The 25338-nt window shown below is 37.7% G+C and overlaps 1 protein-coding gene across 2 annotated transcripts in view; it reads right to left on the reverse strand.

The window, feature by feature from the left end:
* Window positions 1-25338, reverse strand: part of CDKAL1 (CDK5 regulatory subunit associated protein 1 like 1) — a 383156-nt gene that overhangs the window by 129559 nt on the left and 228259 nt on the right. For both annotated transcript variants that reach the window (XM_059851463.1, XM_059851471.1), the window contains one exon: window positions 14101-14267. In XM_059851463.1, coding sequence (XP_059707446.1) covers window positions 14101-14267 — 167 coding nt within the window. The remainder of the gene's footprint in view (window positions 1-14100; window positions 14268-25338) is intronic.

Genomic DNA, 25338 nt, shown 5'->3' on the forward strand with positions numbered 1-25338 from the left:
TAGGAGAAAGTAAGAAGAAAGTGGTGAAATCGAGTTTCCTTTGAGATAGGGATCACATTCCCTATGTAGTATTGATTACATGATCAAAAAAATATTTTAGAGGCAAAGTATTATGAAAATTGGTGATTTCAGACAGTGGCTGTTTGCAGAAGGTGGCAAAGGTTAGTTGCTTTCCTGTTGGAATGAAGTAACTTCTCAGATACCAAAATGAGAATGTCTGTAATTGGAGCATCCCTAAAGTCAGCCAGTTGCTAATTAAGGTAAACCTCATCACTTGCAAGCGTGTTCCAATACTGGTCTGAAATATTGCCTGTGTTACTTCAGAGAAAAGGACTGAAATTAAAAGTGCTTGGCTATAATATGAATAGAATTAACCAGGGGGCAGCTTAAAACTGGAGTGACAGCTTGGAAGGAGACACAGGATGTGATACATTTTGTACAAATGCAAAAGGTCAGGGGAAAAAAAGGAAAGGTAAGACCAAATGCAAAACCAAATCTCCTAATGAAAGCCAAACCAACCTCCCAACAAAGGCTTGGCAAGGGGAAGGAAGGTGAGACAGAGAATAGAATATGGTGGTCTGGTTTCTCTCATTTTTATTATTTAACCAATTAAGGACATGTAGTCAAGCAACAAAGTTTAAGTATTTTTTAAAGTTGAAACCAACCAGCATGGAGACTGTGTGCAATATGGTACCATACTGCTTGTTAGTCTTTGTCCTGCAACAAATAAGTGAACTTGGACAAAGAACCATACTCCATGAACAACCAAGTCTTCACATGCGGCTTTCCCTTCTCCCTGAGCTGTGGGCATACAGGAAGTGGCCTGGGACTGAGCACTGCTCTTCTGCCAGTGCATGGTGGTGAGCTCCAGTCAAGCTCACTCAGGCCATTTCTCCTGTTTTGTCTGATGGCACAGATACTCTGACTGACAACACAGACTGCTGCCATATTTACTTTTTAAGCTGCAACTATTTACAAATTCTTCCAGACCATTAATCAGCAATATTAGTCACGCATCTAGATTTCCTCTCTGTATTTATAAAAGGCTGCCCTAGATTGTTCCAAGAGAAGGCAGACATCCTCATGCCTTTTCATTTGCAGGAACTCAGGTTTTAAAAGCACTGATTTTTAGAACAAGAAGAAAAAACTGCTCTCTCAATACTCACTTTTCATCTGACAAACAGATGTGTACAAAACCCAAAACTCTATCAAATCCCTTCTGGAAGCAGTTTTGAAAGTTTCTGTCTAAGATCCTATTACATAAATGTCTCAGAGAAGTGGTTAAATTATTCAAGGCAACAGCTACTCCATCTCAGGTATGTAAACTCAATTTGATACACAGAAAGGCTGTGTGCAGTGAACCTGGCTCTCAGTGGAAGCTGGAGGTAGCTGGTGTCATGAAAAAGGAGTGAAGAAAAGGCCACCATGCATCCACACAGATTTTGTGTCCAATTCAAATGGAACTGTATTTATCTGTGCCCTTAATAATTGTAGATATTCAGCTGAAATATATTTTCAAAAATGAAATTGTCCAGAACAAGTACCTAAAACTGGGAAACCTTCTTTTTTTAAGCTTTAGAAAATATTGCAAATGCAATTTATATGAAGCATCCTCATAGTCATCTGTGACTTTTCTATTTATCAGTAACTAAATATGTTTCTAAAATACAAAATTTGAGCTGAAAATTAAGCTATGGATCACAAGCCTATTATTCTGCTTATCTCTTTGTTCCAAGTACTTTATTCAGTTTTCAAAAACAGATTTATGATATAAGGAATGAATGAAAGTCATGTTTCATAATGTGTTTCTAAATCTGCCAAGTTCTTAAAAATAACTCGCCCTATGACATAGGAAAAAATATTCTTTTCCATTCCTCTCAAATTTTGCATCTTCTGAATAACAGACTCTTTAATATGAGATCAATTTGTGAATTCTTTCTGAGAGCAATAAATCATGTATTAGAATTTTTAGATATGGAAGTGTTATTTCATTCCAGCTTTTGTAAGGCTGAGAATCATCTGACAGAACAAAAACCCAAACAGATTCACTGTGTCTGTTTGTGATAGAAATATTAGATTTTTCAAAATCCTACCTTGTTTTACCACAAAGTTTTGATTTTTAAAGTCACAAATGTAGAAATTCTGTAGTTATATGAAAATGTTGGGTTTATTTCTCATACTCACCTTAAACAACGAAAATGTTATGGTGAAGTATGAAAAATGAAAACCAAATTCTAAAATCTCAATAGGGCTTTCCTACTCAGAGGATTCAAAAAAAAAAAACAAAGCCAACCCAAACCAACCCCAAAACAAACCCAACCAACCCCAAAGCCACCAGCTGCTGGTCTGACAGTAACATGCAGAATCCTGCTGGTCTCACAGTTGATCTCTTTCAGGGGGATGTGGCCAAGAGGGAGCTTTTGATTGCACTTCCTGTAAGAGGAACTAAACCAATAGTGACCACCAGCCAGGGTTAAACAAGACTTATCAGAATTGCTTCTTCCAGTTATCCCCCATGTAAAAGAAAGAAAACATATGTTTTCATGATCACTGTTGTTGATAACTTTCAAGATTAAGAACACAACTGTTGTCATCTAAAGTAATCACCCTTGGTTCTGTACCAGTGGGATGCAAAATGCCTGGCATTAATTAACTGAACACTTCAACTATCCCTACAGATCCCTGCACACAGTAAAAGCTACAGCTGTAAGCTCAAAAACATTATTGACTATTCCACTGCACCATTTTGGTTCAGAAAGATACTCCGTATTAAAAGAATTGGCATTCTTTAGAAAGTAAATTGCTTGCCATGTGTATCAGAAATTCACATGCATTACACACATGGTCTGTCTGGGAACACTAACACAGCCTAGCTGCTGTGGTCATGGGTTTCAGGGATCTTCTGGACACTCAAAGCTCCTTCTAGAGATGAGGAGGTTGCAAACAGCTCTTTATACTGTGAACTCCTTTCGCTACTTGCTTACTGCATATAAAGCTACACCAAATGCACTGCATGTGCTTTGAATCAAAGATCCTACTGATAAACTGATTTCCCAGCAGGTACTTGAGGATTGTAATGATTAACTTTGTGAATTTAGCACAACACAAATTATTAACACAAACCAAACACAAGACAGAAACACCTGATGACCCACTGTTCCATTGTTATTCACTTCTAAGTACTGCTGGTGGTCTCAAATTTACCTTTTATAACCAGAAACTCTGAGTGAACCATTCAGAAGAAAACAGAATAAGGAATTAAACAAAGCTTTGCTTGATTGCATCAGAAACCTGGATAAATCAATCTTCCAAACTTTGCACCGTTCAGATAGAAATATCACATTCTGACCTGTAGCTTTAAGGCAAGACTTCTCTTTCATCCTCCCTACCACTAAAATAACACTGAAGTCCTTTGCCACATAGGTTTGATTAAATTACAACTACTCTGCACTTAATAGTCATACTTAGTCAATGCTGACAGATTTTCCCATACTACAGATTGCACATAGAATATCAGATTTCATCACTGAATAAAACTATTACTTAATATCCCAAAGAGTATTTGAAGGACATCATGGGCTAATACATATTTTTACTTCACCATGTCTCAACATTCTAAGCTTAACATCTATTTCCTGGTTTTTTTTATAAATATATACATTTATTTTTTTCTAAAGTGCTCTGCATTACTAGGTATAAATACATATTTCAGTTAGAAAAAAAGCAATCTAGAATTTTATTTCCATCTGGAAACAATAAATGAACAACATTTTGAAACTATATCACTGCGAAAGAAACTTTCTGTCTTTCATCACGACTGAAACGGCTGATTGCCTTTTCTCGCTCTTCCCTGGAATCTGATCATGTGTCTATGAATGAAGGGATGCACTACACAAAAATGAAATATCATGTAGGAACTAAAAGGTCAAAAAGTAGCACAATTTGTTTTAACCTGCCTCTACAAAAATAGGTGTCATCTACATTTGGAAAATAACAATGTATGTGAAGCATCCTTCAGGATACTGATCACATATGAAATATTTTTCCAGTCCTTACCAGCTGGAGTACATTAGAACACAAAGCACATTACCAGAAAGATTCTATCCAGTCAGTGTATTTTACCCTAGCAATTACAATACACAAATTTAACCATCTAACCAGAAAATCACACCTCCTGTTTGCAATGACACCATGTGCAACCATAGAAAATTGCAGAGACAATAAACATCAATATCTGTGCATCTTTATGTCAGTACCAGCAAGCTGTTCAGACAGCAATTTTTTCCCCTTACCTAAAGCAGGCAAGAATCCAGATATTTGAATTCTGTCTCGTGTTTGAGTCATGGTAATGTGAATAGCTTGCTTGCTAGCAAAAGGATTTCATCCTCTGCCAGCAGTGAAGCCCAAAGAAATCCTCGTCCATATGGAAACATGACAAAATGGCACTCCCTCAAAACTTCATCCCTTTGTGGCAGATGTTAGTTTGGGATATGTCACGAGGGGTGTCTGCTGACTGTTGTCTTTCAGAAGCTGAGCGGTGCTACCACCAGCACAGTCTGGATAAAAATCAAGTGGCTGTGGCCCATTTTATAAATTCCTCTGCTGCAGTGCAGCTCAGGAACAGATGTGATCTTGTGATGCAGGCACGGGAATGATGACACAGTTATGACCCAGTCTGGAAAACCCATAGCAGTTTTGTTAAAACAAATGAATAGGGAACTCTACCCCCACTTCCCACCCCCTGTGAGCAATGGGGCTTTAAAAAACTAAGAACATGTGGGATGTCCCTGAGGACACTGGTTGGAAGGCAGTGCCTCTCCCTCGTCTGTGTATGAACCGGGGAAATGTGCTGAAGCCACATGATGGGCAAGCTTAGAGGCAACCCTACCCCATGTAACATGACATGACATGCTCAGGTCTTTATCCTGTCATTAGGATAAAGGCAGGTCACACTGCAGCAGTTAAAAGCCCATGCAATTCTAGCCAATGTAATGTGAATCTTAAAATCAAATCTTTGGGTTGCCAGATGGAGGGCAAAAATCTGTTTTGCCATATGGGAAAAATGCCTTCTACATTACCAAACAGAAAACTGGTATTAGCTCAGGCCACCCTTGGAAGTGGATATAAACCAGACTGCAAGCTGTGATTTGCTGATAGGAAAACTAGCCGTGAGAGTCATATGCTCAGCCCTAGCTTCTCCCAGCTGTTCTCCTAGGTGTGGGATCTCTCTACTGCTTCCAGCCTCAGAAAACAGACAAACCTAAGCAACTTTTTCCTCCCTCACAGCTTAATATGTATTAAGCCTAAGCTCTTAAAAAAACATGGCAAACCATGCCATACCAAAACCACCTAATGTGCCTTGAAGAGCTTGCCACATCTTCATTTATTAAACAAGAGCATAAGCTAACTCAAATTCCTGCACAAGAAGTGAAATTCAGATAATATTACAATAAAATAACTGCATTTCACAGTCCAAAGCTTCAGCTGAAATTTTCACATCTCTTCCTATGAGTCAGTGCACAAAGGAAACACACAGCACCAAATTCACCAGGTACCTAATTTTGTAAACCTAGGTACCTATTTTTGTAAACACAAAAATATCAAGAATTCTCCTATTTTGTTAACAGGTGGATATGGTTCTAAGTATACATGTTATATCCAAAAATAAAAAGAAATTTCTTGCACAGTATAATTTATTCACACTTTCTGACAAAACCAGTAACTCCCAGTACAGACACCTTAAACCTTCATTTGTGAAATTCTATCACAATAAGCAAGCTGGCTTCCCTATCACAATTTGCCTCCAATATTAAAGCAGACTGACTTTACACTGGGTAAAGTGTTAAGCACTAGCATCTCCATTGAGTGGATTGCTTATTACTCAGGTTGTGATGAGCCATGAGCCCAAGCACATCTGAGTCTTCACCTCACCAAAACAGAGCTGATTCAGTGACACCTTCAGCATTTTACCAACTAATTTCTGTGCACCATGCAGGAAAATGGTTCAGTGCTTTCAAAGATGAGAACTGTTATTGTTGCTGCTGCAGCCATCGTTACAATCCTAAAGAGCCTTTGTGGAGCTTCAGAGTGCTGTTTGTCCAGTTCCAAAAATTGATTTATTTTAGGGTGAAGTGTACATTTCATTACTGGTTATAGCGATGGTTTAATGACTTCAAACCAGCCAACCAAAGAGCTAACACTAATTACTTCTGAAATTATTAATTCTGACATGCAAGAAAATACACTTTTTAAAAAATTTTCTCCCTAATTTCTCATCATTAAGAACTCTTCAAATGAAATATTTTTTTCCAGAAGTAAATTAATACTCCTTTTTTCAATATGTATTAGAAACACCTATTGGGAAGGTCCCTAAAAAGGTGATTTATTGCAACAGCATACTGCTACTTTAAATAACTCTCGGTCTCAATCATACTTTATGCTAATAAAACCTTGAAAATTAATTAAAGCATAGAGAGGCACACACAATAGGCAAGTAGGATTGTCACACTACCTTTTTGTCTTCAGAAAGCTGAATGAGTGAAATGAACTGCTAGTTTCATCCATACTAGGAATTTGTTCTCCAGCTCAAAAACGAGAATCCCATAGGATAGAAAAGAATTGATGGTTTCTGCTTAGAAGGAAGACATAGAATGAATTGCACACCCCTCCAGAGTTCATCTGCGCCAAGACGGGGCAGTGCCAGGGAGCCTCTCTATTGTTTTCCTTCATTTCAAACAAGCAAGTACAATATCTAAAATAGCAACTGCTTTAGCAGGTTCCAGTGGAAGAAAAACAGTGGAAGGTTTTAATCAAAACTTAAACCTTTAGGCAAATACTATCACTTTCTTTTGTGAACTGATCTAAATTTCATAGTAAAACAAAATAAAAATATTGCAAACCATAACAACGAGATTTATATCATAGAATTTACATTTTTCAGTAACCCTTGCCATTTAATAGAGCTAAACCAATTGAATCCAAGAATGAGATTTTACATCTTTTCCTTGATTAACAGTGGTACAACAACATAAAGCAAATATTACTGTGCAGTTTTATTGAAATTTCTAGAACACAATATATTTTATTTTTCTCATTTTTAAAGAAAATCTTCACCTCAAAAAAATCAACCTTTTTTTTAACAAATGCCAAAGCCTAACGAAGCAAGCAGTCTTACTGAAGATTATGTAGATGATGCTGCAAAGCACAGGGAATGTGACAGCTCATCTATCAAAGAAAACAAAAGGGTTTATGCATCTAAACTAAATAGAAGCTTTTGAAACAGCACGGAGAGTAGTTGGTAGAACTTTACTTATTATAATATAAATAACCAGGAAAGTGAGATGCTATTTGTTTAACAATGAATGCAGAAATATTAAAAGAAGATGGCACACTTTGTTATGCAAGCTCTACATATGACAATAGCTTCTACCTCAATGCCTTGAAGTGCATGGCAACTGATAAAAAAATCCTACTTTTATTTAGCATAAATGCGCTATCCCATATATGCATTTCCCATTCTTTTAACATATTGCTCAATTACTGGTGATTTTTATTTTCTGCTAGTAATTCACCAGAAGCTCCAGCTCCAAAGGACTGCTGGGATGAGACAGTATTGTAAGTAATTGACAGCCTGACACTCAGCACAAGATTGAGTGTGGATCTGTCTGCATTTAAATACTCTTCATTCTCAGGCAGTCTAACAAGCAAGAGCAATGTTCATATGAGCAAATCATAATTAAGGTACAACTAATATGCACAGATTTAACTGGTCAAGCAGCATGCTACTTAATGTTAACCCCTTTTTGCAATACCAGTTTTTAGTCACAGATTATTAAATACAGCAGAGCACTAGATTCATGCATAAAACATTCCGTTGTGATAGAAAACTGAATTTTGCATAAATAAAGCCAGTTTTTTATGTATCTCAAAGCATTTTTTCTACTAGTGTTATAAAGAATGTGAGCTCCATTCCCAACAACACAAATATTCCCTTCCATGTCGTCTGGAAGGAAATATTTATTGTCCAAAGTTCCCAATTTGCTAAGGTTTTTGAGAGAACCCAATATTCACAAATACAGCATAAAACCTTCAAGAAGAGTAAAATGGGATCTTATTTTGACATTTATTAAGCCAAATCATATTCTACCAGCTGGAAACGAACATGTCACCAAGCATTTACAGACGTTAGGATCTGCTGTGTATGCGATGTTAGAATTCGAGATTAGAGAAAATGGCATGACACAATGTGTCCCAAAGCACAGCAGAGATTCATCCATTTCCCAACTCCATAATATAAAAAAGTACATTGACTCTGGGGTGAGCTCACGTTCCCATGACACTATGTCTTAAGAAGTAATTTAAAGGAAATGTGCTATATTTGAAAACCCCAAAGACAAAGAATGCTTTGAGAGGAAGTGCAGGAGAGACAGACTATGTTAGTACTAAAAAATAAAATGCAGGAATACAGAGAGTTAGTAAAGGTGCACATACAGCTTCCATAGGACAAACAAGCATTTAACATAATACCAAAGGAAATAGTAAACATCCCTTCACACCTCACCTTTTATTTTTTTCAGGAGGACGGAGGCAATTGCCCCATCCACCTCCCTTTAGTATCTGAGGTTCCTTTCAATTATACTGCTAGCAAAACAGACACAGTTTGCATGGAGACAACTTTGTAATTACAGCAAGAAAAAGTTGCATGGTCCACCGAGTACAAAACACTACAAAACTCACAGTAATAAGAAGTCAGGGGCTTAACTATTCATTTATTTAAATGTATGCTGCAGTTTTCATTTTTTCTGGTCAAATCAACAGATTTTAATTGGCACTTCCAAAAGCAGCAGTCTATGAAAATGACAAAAAATAATACTAGAAACAAAGCAAATACATGCCCTAAAGTCCTTTTAATTCTTGAAATTATGTTGCCCTTTTTTTTGCCATTGAGGAATGTGTGCATATTATTCCCTTTTTAAATGCATTTCAAATCAGCTTACACTCGAGGTTATTCAAAACTTGAGCTTATGCACAACGCTCAAAAACACTTGGTGCACTCAGAGGAAAAAAAGGACAACAGAGAAAAAAGAAAAGTGAATTAGTAATTTTACTGTAATGCTGTAACAATTTCCTATGTGCTGTGTCAGGGCACGTTTGAGGGAGCCATCTGTAGGGTATCAGCTTCAATGAGGTTAAGAAATACAAACACCAAGCTGACACGAAAAATCAAAGCAAAAGAGCAAAGAAATACTACTGCAACTCGTGGTACACTTGGCACACCTTCTGCATTTAAAGGCTCTGCTGCCATGCAGACTCCATCTCAATGGCTGGTGTATCACTCAAATGTCCTGAATTAATAACGGAGATACAGCCCACAGATGGCATATAGTATGGTTTGAGACAGACTCATTTTGACAGGTGACAAAGACGACTACTCATCTAGTCATGTGAAATTAAGCACTTACGGGAATGGCAGGTGTGAACTGCCTCCTTTATACAGATCTGGAAGCATCCCATCACTCACAGAAAGTGCCATACTAAAATCCCAGACAATTCTGGGATTATGTTAAATCCACAAAAGAGGCAAGCTAAGGCTGAGATGTGAGTCCCGGCCCTTTCACAGTCTGGATGATCTAGAGTCCCTTGTGATTTGGACAGAGCCCTGGATTCTTAAAAAGCAAATTAAGTTTCAACCCAAGGAAAAGTGAAATATAGTCAAGGCAAAATCAGTATCTAACACTATGCCATGAACATAAATTTCAAGCTGCTACACATTTCACCTTATTTTTTTTCTTTTCAGACTAATTTCCATTCATCGTTTATCTACTACCATTGCTTTAATGGATTTTTCCCAACCCTCCCTTTCCATCAGTCACTGGAAGTGGATGTTAAACACTGTCTCACCAGAGTACTAGCGAGTAGCTTCATAATATGACTGGGGAAAATATGTCTGGAGGTTACCTCTAAAGCAGGGTGTATTCTTATGTACTTTTACTACATGTTGATACCATGGGGTGATAAAATCTTTGACATCTGGCAGTGTGTGTAACTAGAGCAGTAGCACTGTGCAAAGACATATGGGCAAGAACACACAGGGAAACCACACGCACACACACTCCTTGCAGGTTTTTCTATAATGGATTCTAACACTAATCTTCTCCATCACATTATATAAAACAAAACAAAAAAAGAAATCTGGGCCAAATTATTTTTCCCTGGCCATAGTCCATGTCTGTTTAATAAAATTTTCTACCACGTAGATAAAATCCCAAGTTTTCCTCAATGTCATGTTGCATTTACATTTTAAGACACCGGGCAAGGGCGTGTCTCAAAATCTCAGTTTGAGACCAACCTTGAAATAAGCAAGCTCTATGCTTCATACTGTATCCATTCAAACAGACTGCTGAGACTGTGAGAGCACTTTGGAAAATGCAATACTATCTCCATTGCTCGGCCAGGTTTTATCTGAGAGGAAAACTGAGGATGTCTCCTGCAGGTAAACCAAACTCCAACCTCTTTCTCAGTCTTAGTGACATGATCAAGAGTTTGAGTCTCTGGTCCTTCAGTTTCTTTGAACATCCCAAATAATACTCTCTGTCATAACAGCAAAGCTCAAGCTGGAGAAGCCCTGCCAGGATTTGCTGTGTTCACTTTGACATGCCCACTGAAAGCAGCAGTGAAATTTTAAAATGCACCTCCCCATGCTCCCTTCACAGCCATTGGCTGGTTCAGTCTGGGGGGAACTTCATAGTGGACAAACTAAATTAGCTACCAAGGAAATGAGAGCAGTAGCTATACTCCAGGTTCACCGTGAATGTACTCCATCCACATGGGTGGAAACAGAAGGATTCAAGTGGTATGTCTTTGAAACAGCTTTGGATCATGGGTAGTGGGAAAGTTTGATTAAGAGAATTACATTTATTTTGAAGTAAAGAGTCCAAAATGCAGATAAATTTAGATATAGTGGCTTTACTACCAAATTCTGTGTTTTCCTCATTTCCTCTTAATACTTCATACTATGCACTAATGTAAGCACAGACATCATCTGTGGCTAAAGAAAACAGCAGATAAAAAATCAAGTACTTTAGGTTATACCCTGAATAATTATGATAAAGCTCTTTGTAATGACATAGGTTAGTATCCATGCCAAAAAGCATCTAATATTTTGCATGACTATAAAACATTGTGTGGTTCCAAATATATCTTTCTTTTTATACAAGAAGGCCAATTGAATGCAGAATTTATAATTTTGAAAGCTTCTCATCCCAAGACTATTCATGCTACACAAGGCACTAGTACCGCCATATTTACTGAATAAAAACTGAAGTACTAAATTGTCAGACTGACAAACAAGCACAAGCATAGTAAGGATTTCCATGAGATTAACAGTACCCTCTGAAATGACAAACATCTTCAAGTACAGAATGGCATTTATCTGACAGCAGTACCTGAAGACACTGGTTATGCTGTTTTAAATCATATGAAAACTTCAACTGACTCCCTACCTGAAACAAACTTGAGCTTGAATGGCCACTGGCCCAGGTCCCCAGATCTACCAAACCTTCCAGCGTAAGAACCTTAATGCCCATTACAAGTGTTCACAGCTTTTCTTTGCCCCCTGCTCTGCTCTAATCCCAACACTCCTGACCCAAGGGAAGTTGTCTTATTCCTCTTCTTGTGCTGGCCTCCATCAGTGGAACAGCAGAGCTGTTGGCTACCACTTCTTAGTGGAGACTATGAAACTGATTCCCAGACACTGAGGCAGATGAAACACTCTCACCTGCAGGTAAGCTACAATAAACATGGAAGAAAAGTGAATGAATCAAAGTTTTTGCTTTTAGGCTGAGTCTCTAGGGAAGCTCTGTCCAGATCTCAAAATTTTTTTCACAGAAAGCCAAACATCATCATAATAAGAAAGATGACTTCTAAAAAAAAATCAATTAATAAAATGCAGCACCTTTTAAAACAATTAATGAAAGATGTTTGCAACGAATAACACATCTTCATATCTTAGGAGATAACAAATCCATCTTTGGATTTTATCCTAATCAACTGACATGAGGGTTAATCAGCTTCTCACTTAATTTTGGTTTTTTAAACAAATTACAGTTTTACCCTTTCCTCAACTGGGAAGTTAAAAGTATGTTGCCCATAAAAAGTTTATTTTGTTTGGTGAAAACATATACAGGAGACTGCTTACATTCCCCAGTGATCCTTCAGAGAAAAGTCTGGTAAGCTTGGAAAAGGAGATTAAATACAAATACAGAAAGCAAAAAACCAAAAATTTGTCGCTAATTTAGTTTGACAAATCAGCAAAATTATGTCACAAAATTTCAAGATCAGAAATTCTTGGTCACACATGAAACACAGAAATGTGATTGAATAATCCTTAGAAAAATCACATAAATTGGAAACTGTATGGAACACTGAAGAGGACGAGCAACAGCAGATGTTGCTACTGCACGAAAAGGCTGCTGCACACAAACACACGTTCTGCACAGCAACATTCAAGACACACATTTTTAATAGGCTTCCATGAATTCCTCTGCTTTTGCCATGACACCTAAAGATGCATTTTCAAAGAGATAAGAGTACTTTTTCTAAATATGAGTCAGGTAAAAAGTAAGTCCTACCTACAGCACCTTCTGGAAAATTTAGAAACAGGAAGACTAGATATCATAAATTTACAGATTTGTGACATGCTTACACTTACTATGATTGAAGGAAAGCAACAATCTTTCCACTTTTCTTGGACTATATCAAGAGTACCCCTTATCTCAGCAGAGCACTTTGTTATTTAGAGCAACTGATTTTTCTATTTTTTTTTAAGCTTTGAGAGCACTGACACAATGACCAGCAGTGACAAAAGCAGCAGTCTATGCCAAAACGCTTGTAATAAAGTGAATTAAAAATGAAAGCAAAGGAACTAACTGTGAAAATTGCTAAAAGCTTGATTTGCTTTTGTACAAGATGCTGAAAAATGTTAAAATACAAAAAGAAAAGAAGAAAAGCTTGTGGCAGATATGGGAGTCCCAGACACAATGCAAATTCTCAAAAACACTACCACATCCCTTCCTAAAGGCTCCTATTCAGAGTGCTGAGTTAAAAGCCTCTCTTAGTGAAGCATATGCTAAACCAAAGAATTAAATAATAACCTAGCAAATTCCTTGCAACTTTCTGCAGGTCAAATTCTTTAGCTGGTGAAGTGAAAACCTGCTTATTCCTACAAAGATGAGATTCCATGGCCCACATGCTTCAACAATAGGCAAAGGTGCAGTTATAGCACTCTGATGGGAAAATACTGTCCTTGACATCTTAAGAAAACACAAGTGCAACTATTAATGTTGGGAAAGCAGCATGGATACCAGCTACTTATCTGGTATTAAACATGCACAAAAATTACTTTCAACTACATCCTTCCCTCCTTTTTCCTCCTCTTTACATTTATGTTCATTCTGTGGACAGTTTCTAAGAATTTCAATAAATTCATTTGGTGACAGAATCCACCAAAACCAACCTACCTTTCAGAAGAAACACTTCCTCCTCTGCCTGAATAAGCTACTCTTTCAAATTCACACTGTTCCATATTTCTAATTTCATTGAACTGCTTTGTTACATTTATTTTAAACACAGATATACACTTACATTTCTACTTCTTATCATGGAAGTTCTAAACACACCGAAAATAGGATAATGAATGCATCACTGAGTGAGACCATCATATAGTGTTTCTGGAAATATTTGTCTGAGGTGCAGCAGGAAGAAAAATTCAATCCCATAGTCCATCACTTGCAAATGACATTTCCTTTAGTTCTTGGAAACACTAGATATACCCACAAACAAACATCACTACAATAAAATCCTACATGTCAGAGATCTCAGTAATATTATAATTCCAAAATTACTTGAGGATCTTATTATCTCAATAACTTGCTGTGTCAGGCAAATGGCTTTACACTGTTAGTCTAATGTTGTAAATGTATTTTAAGTCTATTATGTTTTTAAGCTATGGCTTAAAATGAAAGACACTTCACACAAGGTTCCATGCTGACTCACTCAATGAATGTCCATGTCGGCATATAAATGATTTCTTTTCTTCCTTACCTCCAGATGCTCTAAAATATAGGGAGGGTTTGTCATGCCAAGCCTCAGCATAGCTCCCTCAGGAATAACTTCAACCAGCTTCCACAGAAGCGTGGGGAGGTCTGTGCCAATGTCTCTGCCATAAGCTCCTGTGTCTTCACTGGTCAGCCATATCTCACAAACACCCTCTGTGAATAAAAGAAAGAGATAATTAACAAATCTGTTTTAGAGCTGTTTATTTTATCATACAGCTGCTCACTCTTTTAAATGCAGTATTTCACATGGCTATTATGCAGCCAGACTGGGTATTCAATTGCAAAGGGGAGGGAAGGAGAAGGAAGGCTTATCCCATGGGTAGCAGTGGGTTATTAAGTTCATTTTATGAGCACAAGAGTGCTACAACAATGCTGTAAATTATCATTGCTGTGGAGTGATTAACATTCACAGCCAATGACTAATTCTGTGCTGCCTCTACAGCAAGTCAGACAAGTTTAATACTCTGTTTTATTTTTTGAGTCTAATTCATTAAACACCGCAAGACACATCACCCAAGCAGAGTTTGCACTAATGGTTATTACAGTAGTTAGCTTATTAACTGGTAAGCTTCCAATGAGCAAAACCAGCTGTAAAGCACTGTGATTGACATTCCTCCTGAAGTAACTATTAAAATCTTGTATTCTTTAAATTATACAATTAGCAATGAAATATTAAAGTTGTATTGAAAAGGTTAGTGACCACTGCACAACTGAGTGATAATACGGGAAAACCTGTTTCCTGGCAGTTAATGCTTCATTTTCCATCAACCAGAGCCTTAGGAAGTAGGGCATTTGATTTTTATTGTAAATAGCAACCTTGAACACTGATATTTGGTAATAATATCCTCCTACCCAAAGAGAGGAAGATTGTACCACTCTTTAACAATAGTTGAAAGCATTGAGGTTTCATGCAGCCACTTCTGCCAGCCTACCTAGCTTTCATACTTTTTTGCAATATAATCCCTCTACCCTTCCTTACCAAAGCCAGAAATAAGCCATCAAAAAGAAGGTGTCTGTGAAGAAAACACCTGTGATTCACAGGAAGTTAAGATACCATTAACTCAGTGAAGAGCTAAACTTCTAAAACCAATCATGAACTGGTAAAAGAAATTATCAAACACTAGAAGGTGCAAAATTCATCAAAGCACACTTTGGGCCAGCAGAGAATGTGTTGGAAAATGTAAATGTTTACGTTACAAATTTATACTCAAATGAGGAAAACTTAAGCACATACACTGACTTTAATCACATAAAAAGCGATAAACCTAGAAAACCAAATGTTTTACAAAATGTAAATCCAAGACTGCTACTCTTAAATTCACACTGCAACAATAATGGCAGAGAGCAAGCCATGCTGAGCATCAAAGTTAATCCTGTTGGCACAGAAACATTTTCAAGGTAACTTAGAATGAAAAATGCTTAAAAATTGAAGGTTAACTGGAAAACTTGTAAAGTTTTCCTTCAAGAATAGGTTAGTGAGGGAGATGTACAATTTATATTTTGAGAGAAGTCTGGTGTAAAGCATTCCTGAAGTACTAAGTGCTCTTTGGTCGACTATTTGCAGTCACAAGTTTGTAGTCACACTCAAACTGAGCTCCCTGTGCAGAATCTGCCTGCAGGATGCAATTACACTGTGGATTTCAGTGCACTTGCTAATGTTTTTGGAATTCATCCCACCACAGGCAGTACCCACCGTGAAACATACTCTTGGGTTTGCTGCTTGCCCTACATTTTCCTGAAACACATGAAAAAAGAAGTGCATTTTATATGCTGTATATTAAAAATGGAAGAGAAACATAAGGAATCTAAATGATTGATAACATCCAATTTTGTTTAGTTTGGGTTTCTTTACATGAGTCTCCAATAGCCGTAAGAACACTACAAAACTTATTGATTGAATGAGTTTCCAGTGTAACAGAGTAATTATCATTTGCAAGCTTTCAATCTAAAGAGTTGCATGGGGTTTGGATTGGATTTCCTTTTTCTTTTTTTTTTTCATGAAAATGGCTAATGGAATACTGCCTCACAGTTACCAGATGAACACTGAGGAAAAAAAAATAAATCACTGGCTAGGAATGGAAATAACATTCCTGTGGAAAACAACAGCAAGCCTTCAAAGCTGCATAGGTGGGGACCATTAGCCCCCTGGTGGGCTGAAACTTCAAATTAAATCACAAGAAGAGGAAGCAGCTGTAATAGTAAATCAGCAACAGCAGGAATAACTGTCTCATCTGCTCTCCGATCAGGGTGTTGAACAACAAGCAATGGGAATAATGCATGCTGAGAGATCCAAGGATGTAGTCTTGTTACCTGGGGCGGAGGGGGGCGCAGGGAGGGGGAAGAACACCTGTATTTTAGGGAAATATCCCAATTTCAGGGTCACAAAATGGATCTTCAAATTCTGAAAGCTACCATGAGTGATAAATATTTACAAGTAGGATCATTAGGATAAATCAACTTTGTACATAACTGTGTGAAAGAGGTTTTGTGTGGACTGATTTTAGGCCAGTTTTTTTAGTCCTTTGCATCCCCAGTGTAGGAGCCTAAACTTACACCAGGTAAGAATGGAAAACAATAGACCTCTCAAACAGTATTGATGTAGTCAGTCAACACCTCCCATTTTCACTCCACCCAGTTTCCCTCCAAACTCCAGCCCTCCACAGGAACATGTTTAAATCCACCGTCTAATCATGTACATAATATTTTTCCTATTTTTCGCAGTGAACCTCATTCGATCATTCACCACTCTGTTACTGGGCAGTTTTGGTGCTAATAAAGGCAAGCTGATTTTGTAAACAAGAAAATTGATCCAAACGGGAGGCTTCAGATGTGCAAACTCAGAGCATTTGTTACAGTATTAAGGCCAATTATCGCTATATCCAAGTAATTACAAGTCTGCCTTTGGTCACAGCTCGTGGTTTATTTCTCACTCTGCCATCACTATCCAGCACAAAAGTGAAACCTTAACAGCTGGCCTCTGATCTGCTGTAACTGGAGATTACTGAGAATGAAAAATGTTGGAAATAGAATAGGTTCCAACAAATTAAGAAAGTTCTGAGCCTATTCCTTCTCACATGTCTCAATATAAAGAATACTCCTTGCAGATCATCTGATATGGGTTTTAATTTAATTTCCATCAGGTAAGCAATCCTTATCATAAAGGATATAAGAAATCCTACATCTATCACTTTTACAAAATATGTGCATTCCTGGTTTAGAGACCACTTGAAATTATTAATTTCTTTAATAAAAACTTCTAGCATTTTTATTTTGCTTTATCCTAATGTCACTATTGTAAGCACCGTTTTTGGCAGTACCAAACATCCTTTAAACTGAAGAGAAGTGTACTCCATCAGAAAAATGAATTTATTTCAATCTACAAAAAGATCTGAAGAAGTTAAAATACTGGACACAGCAATGCCAGTGAAATTCTCATATTTGATAACTGACTGTACAAATCAAATTCAATCCCCAAATCCTTCTGATTTTTCTTCTCCTTCCTTCCTTGTTCTTCTCTTTTCTGGCAGATTTTTTTAATGTGAACCAGAGTGACTTTTCCAACAGCACAATTCTCTGCAGGCTGCTTCAGTGGGAGGCCCCTGACTCTGACCTTCTCAGTAGCCCACATATGCTTATCAACAACTGCCTGACCTCCTTGTGATTCCTTCTCCAACAGTGAATTCTTATGGCAGCCTGCAGTGCTGCACAGACCACAGAAATAACTCTCCCAGCGCACCACAGAAATCTGAAAGACCATCTGCCAAGGGGAGGCCTGACATAAACGTTTGTGTCTTGCAGACTTGAGGACAGTCAATCTGAGCACAGCCAATCTGACCATTCCTGATCACAACCTTAGAAATATTTAAAAGCAAAAAAAAAAAATCATGGCCAAAGATGAAGGCTTAGGAAACACCAAATTCATTGTTCAGAATTAGCTTAGCCTACTTTATTTTCTCTTCAATTATTTGAGTTTCTTCTTATTTATTCAGCATGGATTTTACAGGAACCATTGACATACCTGATGCAGTGTATTATGCTAGATTGCTTTGCTGAATCAGTGCCTTAACTGGGAAATTGTGAAGAACTATGCAAATAGCAGATCACTGTACCAATCTGGATATAATGCAAGTTTAAACAGAAACTGAGATTTGGAGGAATCAGTTTCCTCCTGTAATTCTGAAGTACTCTGCAAGCACTGATTCACCATCATCCAAGTGTCCTCTTAAGACAGTTCAACCACATGGATCAGCACTGAAGCATCCCACTGCAGGGACTTCCCTGAAAGAGAAAATCAAACTGGGAACAACTCACTGATGCTAAGGGGGATTTGGAAGGATTCATTTCCAGTTCACCAAGAAACCCTTACTCTTATTTCATCTGTATATACACAGGGCTTCTGGAAGACAGAAAGGATGGAGCTGGACACAGTCCTATACAAACCCTAGTTTTTCAGATAGTAACTCACACCAAACTGTCATAATTAGAGAATGCAGACTTCTTGCATTTGGCAAGCAGATGATGCAAGTAGATTGAAGAAAAAAGACAGGTCTAGGTTCATGGCTGCTGAAAGAGGCAAGCTGTCCTAAAGGATCAATGCTTTTTCTGTATTTTGTGCAGCACAGGTCAGCTTATGGTTCATCACCATACCATACAGATAAATGCAGTGCTGCAGTTCTGCTCACGACACACTGTGTACAAACTGTCTCACAGCCTGAATTTCCAGAGGATCTTTATTAATGCTCGGAAATATTTCCTTTTTTTAAAAGACCTATTTTTTTTACCCTTCTGGACAGTCTTAAGGACATGGAAGATGGCTGTACACTCCTATTTTCTTAATGCTTGCCACAAACAGGAGAACAAGATCTGAACAACATCATGAATGTGGGCAACATCATGAAGTGTGACCTACTACAATTGCAGATGTGCTCTGAATATTTCCAAGGACAGCAATTCCACAGCCCCTGTGGGTTATCTGTTCCAATATTTGATCAGCCTAAGAGCAAAAAATTTTTACTTTCACCTAATTGCAATTTGCTGTGTTCCAACTTGTTAGCTATCATCCTACCTCTGCAAGACCTATCTGACTTCAAGACAGTCAGGCTCTGTCTTCCCTCTACTGTCCCATTAGGCCATCGTAAACAGCAATAACTCCTCTTAGCTTTCTTTTCACCAATCCATTTCTTGTCTATTATGTGCTCCATCTTCCTGATCATTGCAACGTCCCTGTGCTGAATTGCTGCAGTGTGTCAGCCTTGTCCTGAAGCACCCAAAAGCGTACAGAGCACTCTCTCTGTGATGTCTCTCAATTGCCAAATCCAAGGCACCAGTTGCTCCCTGGAGCCTGCGGCTGCACTCTCCAACAGCAGCTGGGGCACAGCTGGCAATTGCAGAGGGGTTCCACTGCTGACCCATGTGCACTAGCTTTCCCAGAGGAACTCCAAAGGCTGCAAAGCTGCTTCCCAGACAGTCAGCTCTCCACATCCATAGTGCAGCATTTGGTAGCATCCATAGCGTAGCATTTCATCCTAGATTTGGGACATTTTACCTGCCTTTGTTAAACTTCATGAAGTTACACTAAGTCCATTTCTCCAAGCAGTTGAGGTCTCTTGCAATATTAGCTGCACCCTCCAGCCAGTCAAGTACTCCCCTAATTTGAGTATCATCTCCCAGATTCTACCTTGTTACAAAAGACATGAAATATTGGCTGCAAAATACCCTTAGTACGTGCCATCTAGACCTTATACTATGGACTGCCACTTTGGGAATCTGGCCATCCAATAAATTCCTTTACCTTCTCACCATCCAGTATTTCACTCTATACTTCACTCTAAGAACATTAGGTACAATGCTGAAATTATAGACAAAATAAAGGTAAACAAATCCAAACTACACCTAAACAAAACAGAAAACCCTAAAAGAAAACAAAAAATCCAACTTCACCCCAAAACAAAAAAAAAACCAACATCATATCCCCCCCAAAAAAAAAAACCCCAAAACCAACCCACTCCAAAACACCTCAACTCCACTGCTTTCCTATCTTCCACAAGCCACAAATCCCATCTGAAAAGTAACTCAGGCCCATCACATGGCTTGCAGTTGGTAATCCTATGCCAACTGTTCCCAAGCACACTCTTGCCCTTTCCATGCCAGGATGTGGCTTCTAGGAGCGTCTACCCCTTCCAGAGTAAGGTTCAACTGCCCTGTAGTTCCCCAGTCCTCCTGTCTTGCTCTTTCTGGAGGGCAGGGTGACATTCCCCCCTCTTCCAGATCAGGAATCTCCCCTGGTTGTCATGTCCTTTGAAGGATGAGAGAGAACAGCCTCATAATGACTTCAGCCAGCACTCTCAGCACACTTGGATGCCTCTCACAGCAGGATTATTTCTATTACTTCTGCATGTCAGTCTGCAGGTACAAAAACTAGAGCTGTGTTTTGCAAGTGCCAAGCTCAGTACAAGCCTTTAAAGCAGTTGTGGTTTCTACTACCCACAGGATGACACATATATTAGAGTGCTTAGGAAATGAACACAGTAACTTTTATGGTCTACATATTTTTGAGAACAAATGTTTGGAAACTAATATGAAGTGGCACAGAGACCAAGTTATACTGACTGAGATCATTCCACCAATGTAGGAATAACACGTTATTTTAGAAGTAGAACACTGAACAGCATTGCTTTGGAAGATTCTGCTTGGCTGTGTTGTCTACCACACTTAGTAATGAAATTAAAGACATTTTTTCCTTCTCCTTGCCAACATACTTCAGTAAATGTTTACTCTAACAAATTATTAAAGTTCTCATGTATTTATATAAAAATGCTATACATTAGTATATATCCATGGTATGAAATTCTCAGACCCACTGAAGCCATAACAGGAACTTGATTTAAAGGATCATTTACTACAGACATGACATAGATACTTACAACAAATTCCTGATCCTGCAAACTAATGCAAAAAAGTTTGGGCTATATTCACAAACTGAAAAATAGAAAAATTAATTGCACCTTGACCCCCCTTAACTCTTCCAGCTCTTGTTTTTACAAAACTATGAAACATATTTTGGATTTTGGTTAGATTAAGTTGTATTTTCAAAAAGTAAAATGTACTGTCTCTCTCTCTCACATACTAAGTTGCAATCAGAGCTTAAATGAACTTTGATGGAAAAGAGCTGAAGAAATACCTTATCAAGCACAATACAAATTAGTTCAGGAAACAACTGGGTTCTACTTCAAAAAAATGTGCCAATAATCTTTTTAAAATGTATGTTTTATACATTTTCCCCTCAAAGTGCATTCATATTTTTGTGTTATTTTATGTAATTTACAAAATCTAATCAGAACTGAAGCATAGGGGGAACAAAAAACCAAAACAATAAGCATTAGGAACAGTAACTTTTTCCAATTACTTTTAAGTTAGAATAACAAAACTCTGGGGTTTTGCACAAATTAAAAACCCTCCCCATCCTCTCCAATGGCACAACATATGCACACACTTCTACTACCACCTTTCACACCAATTTTTAGGGTTACTTTGGAGATTTTACAAGAACAACTGCACACTGAAACTACCCATCTACTCCTTAGTAATACCAAAGTAAGTTTTAGGTAATGATCCTCTACCATCTGCTTTCTATTTAGATGTGAAGTCCAATAGAAGAACCTAATAACCACATGACTTATAGTAGCTTTCCATTTTAGCTTCTGTGGTTAACAAAGTGGAAGCTGTAAATACATTCATTCCAAATTTTACTTTTCCAAAGTCATGCATCTGAGAAATGAAACTGATGAAACCATTTAGAATATGGGTTGATTGAATTTGCTTATTTATCTAAATCTATCACATAAAAGTCTCAAAACCAGAACTGCTACTTCTACAGAAAATGCTTTGCCATCAAGGCATTTACAAAGGAAGTTCACTACCTGTGACTACTGTAGGGATTAGCAGTTCTACAATTTGCATCTTAGTGTACTTTAATCACTTCTCCTACTATATTGATAAGCAAAGTATTTTTATAGGACGAGTTTTCTGAAACAAGGAATAAGAAAGCTTGTAACAGTACTAAAAGTTTCACTTAAAGTATTCCTCCTTCCCATGGCATTAAAAAAAAAAAAAAAGTTTGAAAGTTCCCGATAAAAAGCATGCAGCAGATAGAGCCAACTAATCATTAAATACCAAAGAAAGCATAAAAGGTTTTTCTCTCCCACAAAGCAAACTCTTGTCCTTGCTTACAAAAGAGGTCATTCTACCCCTATAGGGCCCTCTGTTCCTAACAGCTCACTGCTAGAGCATAAACCAGCAGCCCTGTCTCGCTCGTTTTGTAGCTGCAGTGCGAGAGCAGAGGGGAGAGGAAGGAGGGGAAGGAAAGGGAACAGGATAATAGGTCACTTGCTGCTGCAAACAGCATGATAGCTAATCTTATTATGAGTCCAGTTCCATTCTGCTAGAACAAGGGAGACTCAAAGGGGCGTGAAGACAGTCAGGCTGCTGAAGTTTGCTCAGTGCCAACACTGCAGCATTATGCATCTTGCTTTCAAGGAGGATTAATGATACCATACATCATGATGATAAATTGGAGTTTGTAGCCAGTTTGAAGAGAAAGGGGAGGAAAAGATTTTTTTTTAAATGGAGGGAAAAGTGCACAGTTGAATTTCATGAGTTGGTTCTATTTTTCAGGCTGAGGAAATCATTCTTTAAGAGAGAGGTCAGTGCTTTTTTCTATTGGTCACCTGCCTGTGACCCTCCTATTTCCAGGCATGTGTATTATGTACACAATGGCCTGTTTTGAAGGTTAGTTCTTGCATAAATGAAAGAATGAAAAAAAAATAAATCCACTTAATCATTATACTTCCCAGCTGAAAAGACATAAAACTAAAGTTTGCCATTCCAAATACAGACATCCTACAAGAATTCCTTTGGTTTTCAGAGACAGTGGACATCTACTGCCTGAGTTAACAGAGTAAAAGTCTTGTGTATTAATGATCAGGGACATAATTGCCTGATGTTAATTATTTCCTTGCTGAACCAATAAAATTATTCAAGGAGCAGGCTCAGTGATAAGCAATGGTACCTACAGGAAGAAAATAAAGCATAAAGGACTGTGTGACTACAGGGAAGAGATTTGCAAGAAAAGACTTAAACACAAAGGAAAGCAATTTCAGGAAACCTAGACAAGGCATGAGTTTAGAATTGTTCTGCACCCCTGTACACAGCATATAGAAATACAGGTTCCTGAAGCATGGAATTATTGCTCTCTACTCTATGCCTCACAAATACACTTCGTGAAATATTGATATATGTTCATGCTGTCCTGGTACTATAAGCAGGCAGAGAATACTTGACCCTCCACCAGAAGGGTCAGTCCAGCACCCTGCACAAATACTCTTCAGTTTCTGAAAGATGAAGAGCAAAATTTCCACAAACTTAAAAACTGAAGAAACAAAACCTATTATTGCTATGCCTATTGTCAAAACACAAATGCAAAACCTGCATTCAGCTCTGAATTCAAAATGAGGTATACGAGAAATCTTGTTTATGACTTTGGAATTCATTGGGAAAAAGAGAGTAACGTGCCACTCATTATAACATACGCTCGCTGTTTTAAAGCCCAAACATGGGCTATCGTTCTGCTGTAGATGAATATCAGATGCAAAGGGTCACACACTGCACAAATTCAAGGAAATGGTCACGAGCTGTAGGCATATTACAGGATGCAGTGCTAATTAATGGAGGCTTTTTACTGAGTATCCATCTCTGTAGTGCTAATGAGTTTGGATTAATTTAAACAACATGTTTTCATGGAAACTGATTAATTCTTGGGAAGTAGCATGGCATACCAAGTTTAAGTCATTAAAAATGTTTGTAGCCAAGCTAAATAACTCTCTGAATCTGAGTTTATCATCATATAAACTTCTACAGAAGGAGAATGACTTGAAACTTCTACAATAGGAGCCCGCACACAAGCTGCTGCCAGGGTGTGTTGGAAGTATTCGACATGGAACTTCATCCTTCACAGAGCATTCTCCTGCTCTAATTTCTTGCATTTTCAAGAGCGAATCCTATAGTTTTATTTAATTCTTTTTCTTTTTTTGACTTTTACTTTTTTAAATAGAAACAGCAAGAGGAGAAAGAAAACACATTTTGGGTATTTACAGATGATATTTTAAAAACTAGCTGAAAATTAGTTGAAATAAGTTGGCTTACAGTAAAATGTCAGCATTTCAAAAATGTAATCAAAGGAAAGAGATAGCTTGTGTCTTTCTTTGACTGAAAAGCTAACAAAAATGAACAAATAATCCTTGTTCTGTGAAATATACCAGTTTTAGGTGAGACATCTTTTAAAACCTTTCATGTTCTAATTACAAAAGAACCCTAGAATTCAGAATAGAGTGTTCTCATAAGGGACAAATAAAAAGGTGTTAAATGCTTTGTTTCACACTAAGTTATGAGCCAAGACATAATACTGTAAACCTCGAACGGCAGTACAGAATACAGAAATACTTTAATAAAGACAGGCTCTTGTTTTACTTTGTTTTTCATCCATTCCTCAATATATCACAGCAATTTTATGTGGAAATACTGAATCCTAGGGAAAAGACTGATTTTAATTACAAGCAATCTTTGTATGAAGAGTGAAAATAGCTCAAGAATCTGTCAAACTGATGTATCCAAGACAAGAAAGCAGGGAAAAGGGTCAGCATATTCAAGGGAAAGGTGGTCAGTTGAACATGGAATGCACTTAGGGGATTCCAGTTCCATAAGCCAGCAATACAGAGGGGTAAATACCATTTCTGGGGTAGATAATCCTTATCTAAAGTTACCTTCTCTCAACAGCATAGATAATACCTTCCATTCATTACAGCCTGTATCTACAGGTAAGGCAAGCTTGCTGCACCTGGTGCGTGTGTCCTTTTCTGGTTTTCTGGGGTTGTTGTTTTTGGTTTTTGTTTGTTTGTTCTCTTTTTTAAATGAGAAAAATAAATGCCAAGAAAATAGGCATTACAAATTAAGAAGTCTACAGACAGAAATAACATCATAATCCCCTGATTTCTGTCAAACGTCTCTTTAAATGTTCACTGTTACTTAAAATATTTTCTCAAATGAGGGGTATTGTCTCTGCAACTCTAAATGAGTCAGTTTAACCAAAAAAGGAGAATGCTTGCATTGCACTAGTAATACACCTTCCCCAGTTCTAAATAATGAAATTCTTTAATTATATCCACTGAAT

The sequence above is a fragment of the Haemorhous mexicanus genome, chromosome 1 (genome assembly GCF_027477595.1).
Source record: "Haemorhous mexicanus isolate bHaeMex1 chromosome 1, bHaeMex1.pri, whole genome shotgun sequence".
In the NCBI taxonomy this organism is placed as follows: Eukaryota; Metazoa; Chordata; class Aves; order Passeriformes; family Fringillidae; genus Haemorhous; species Haemorhous mexicanus.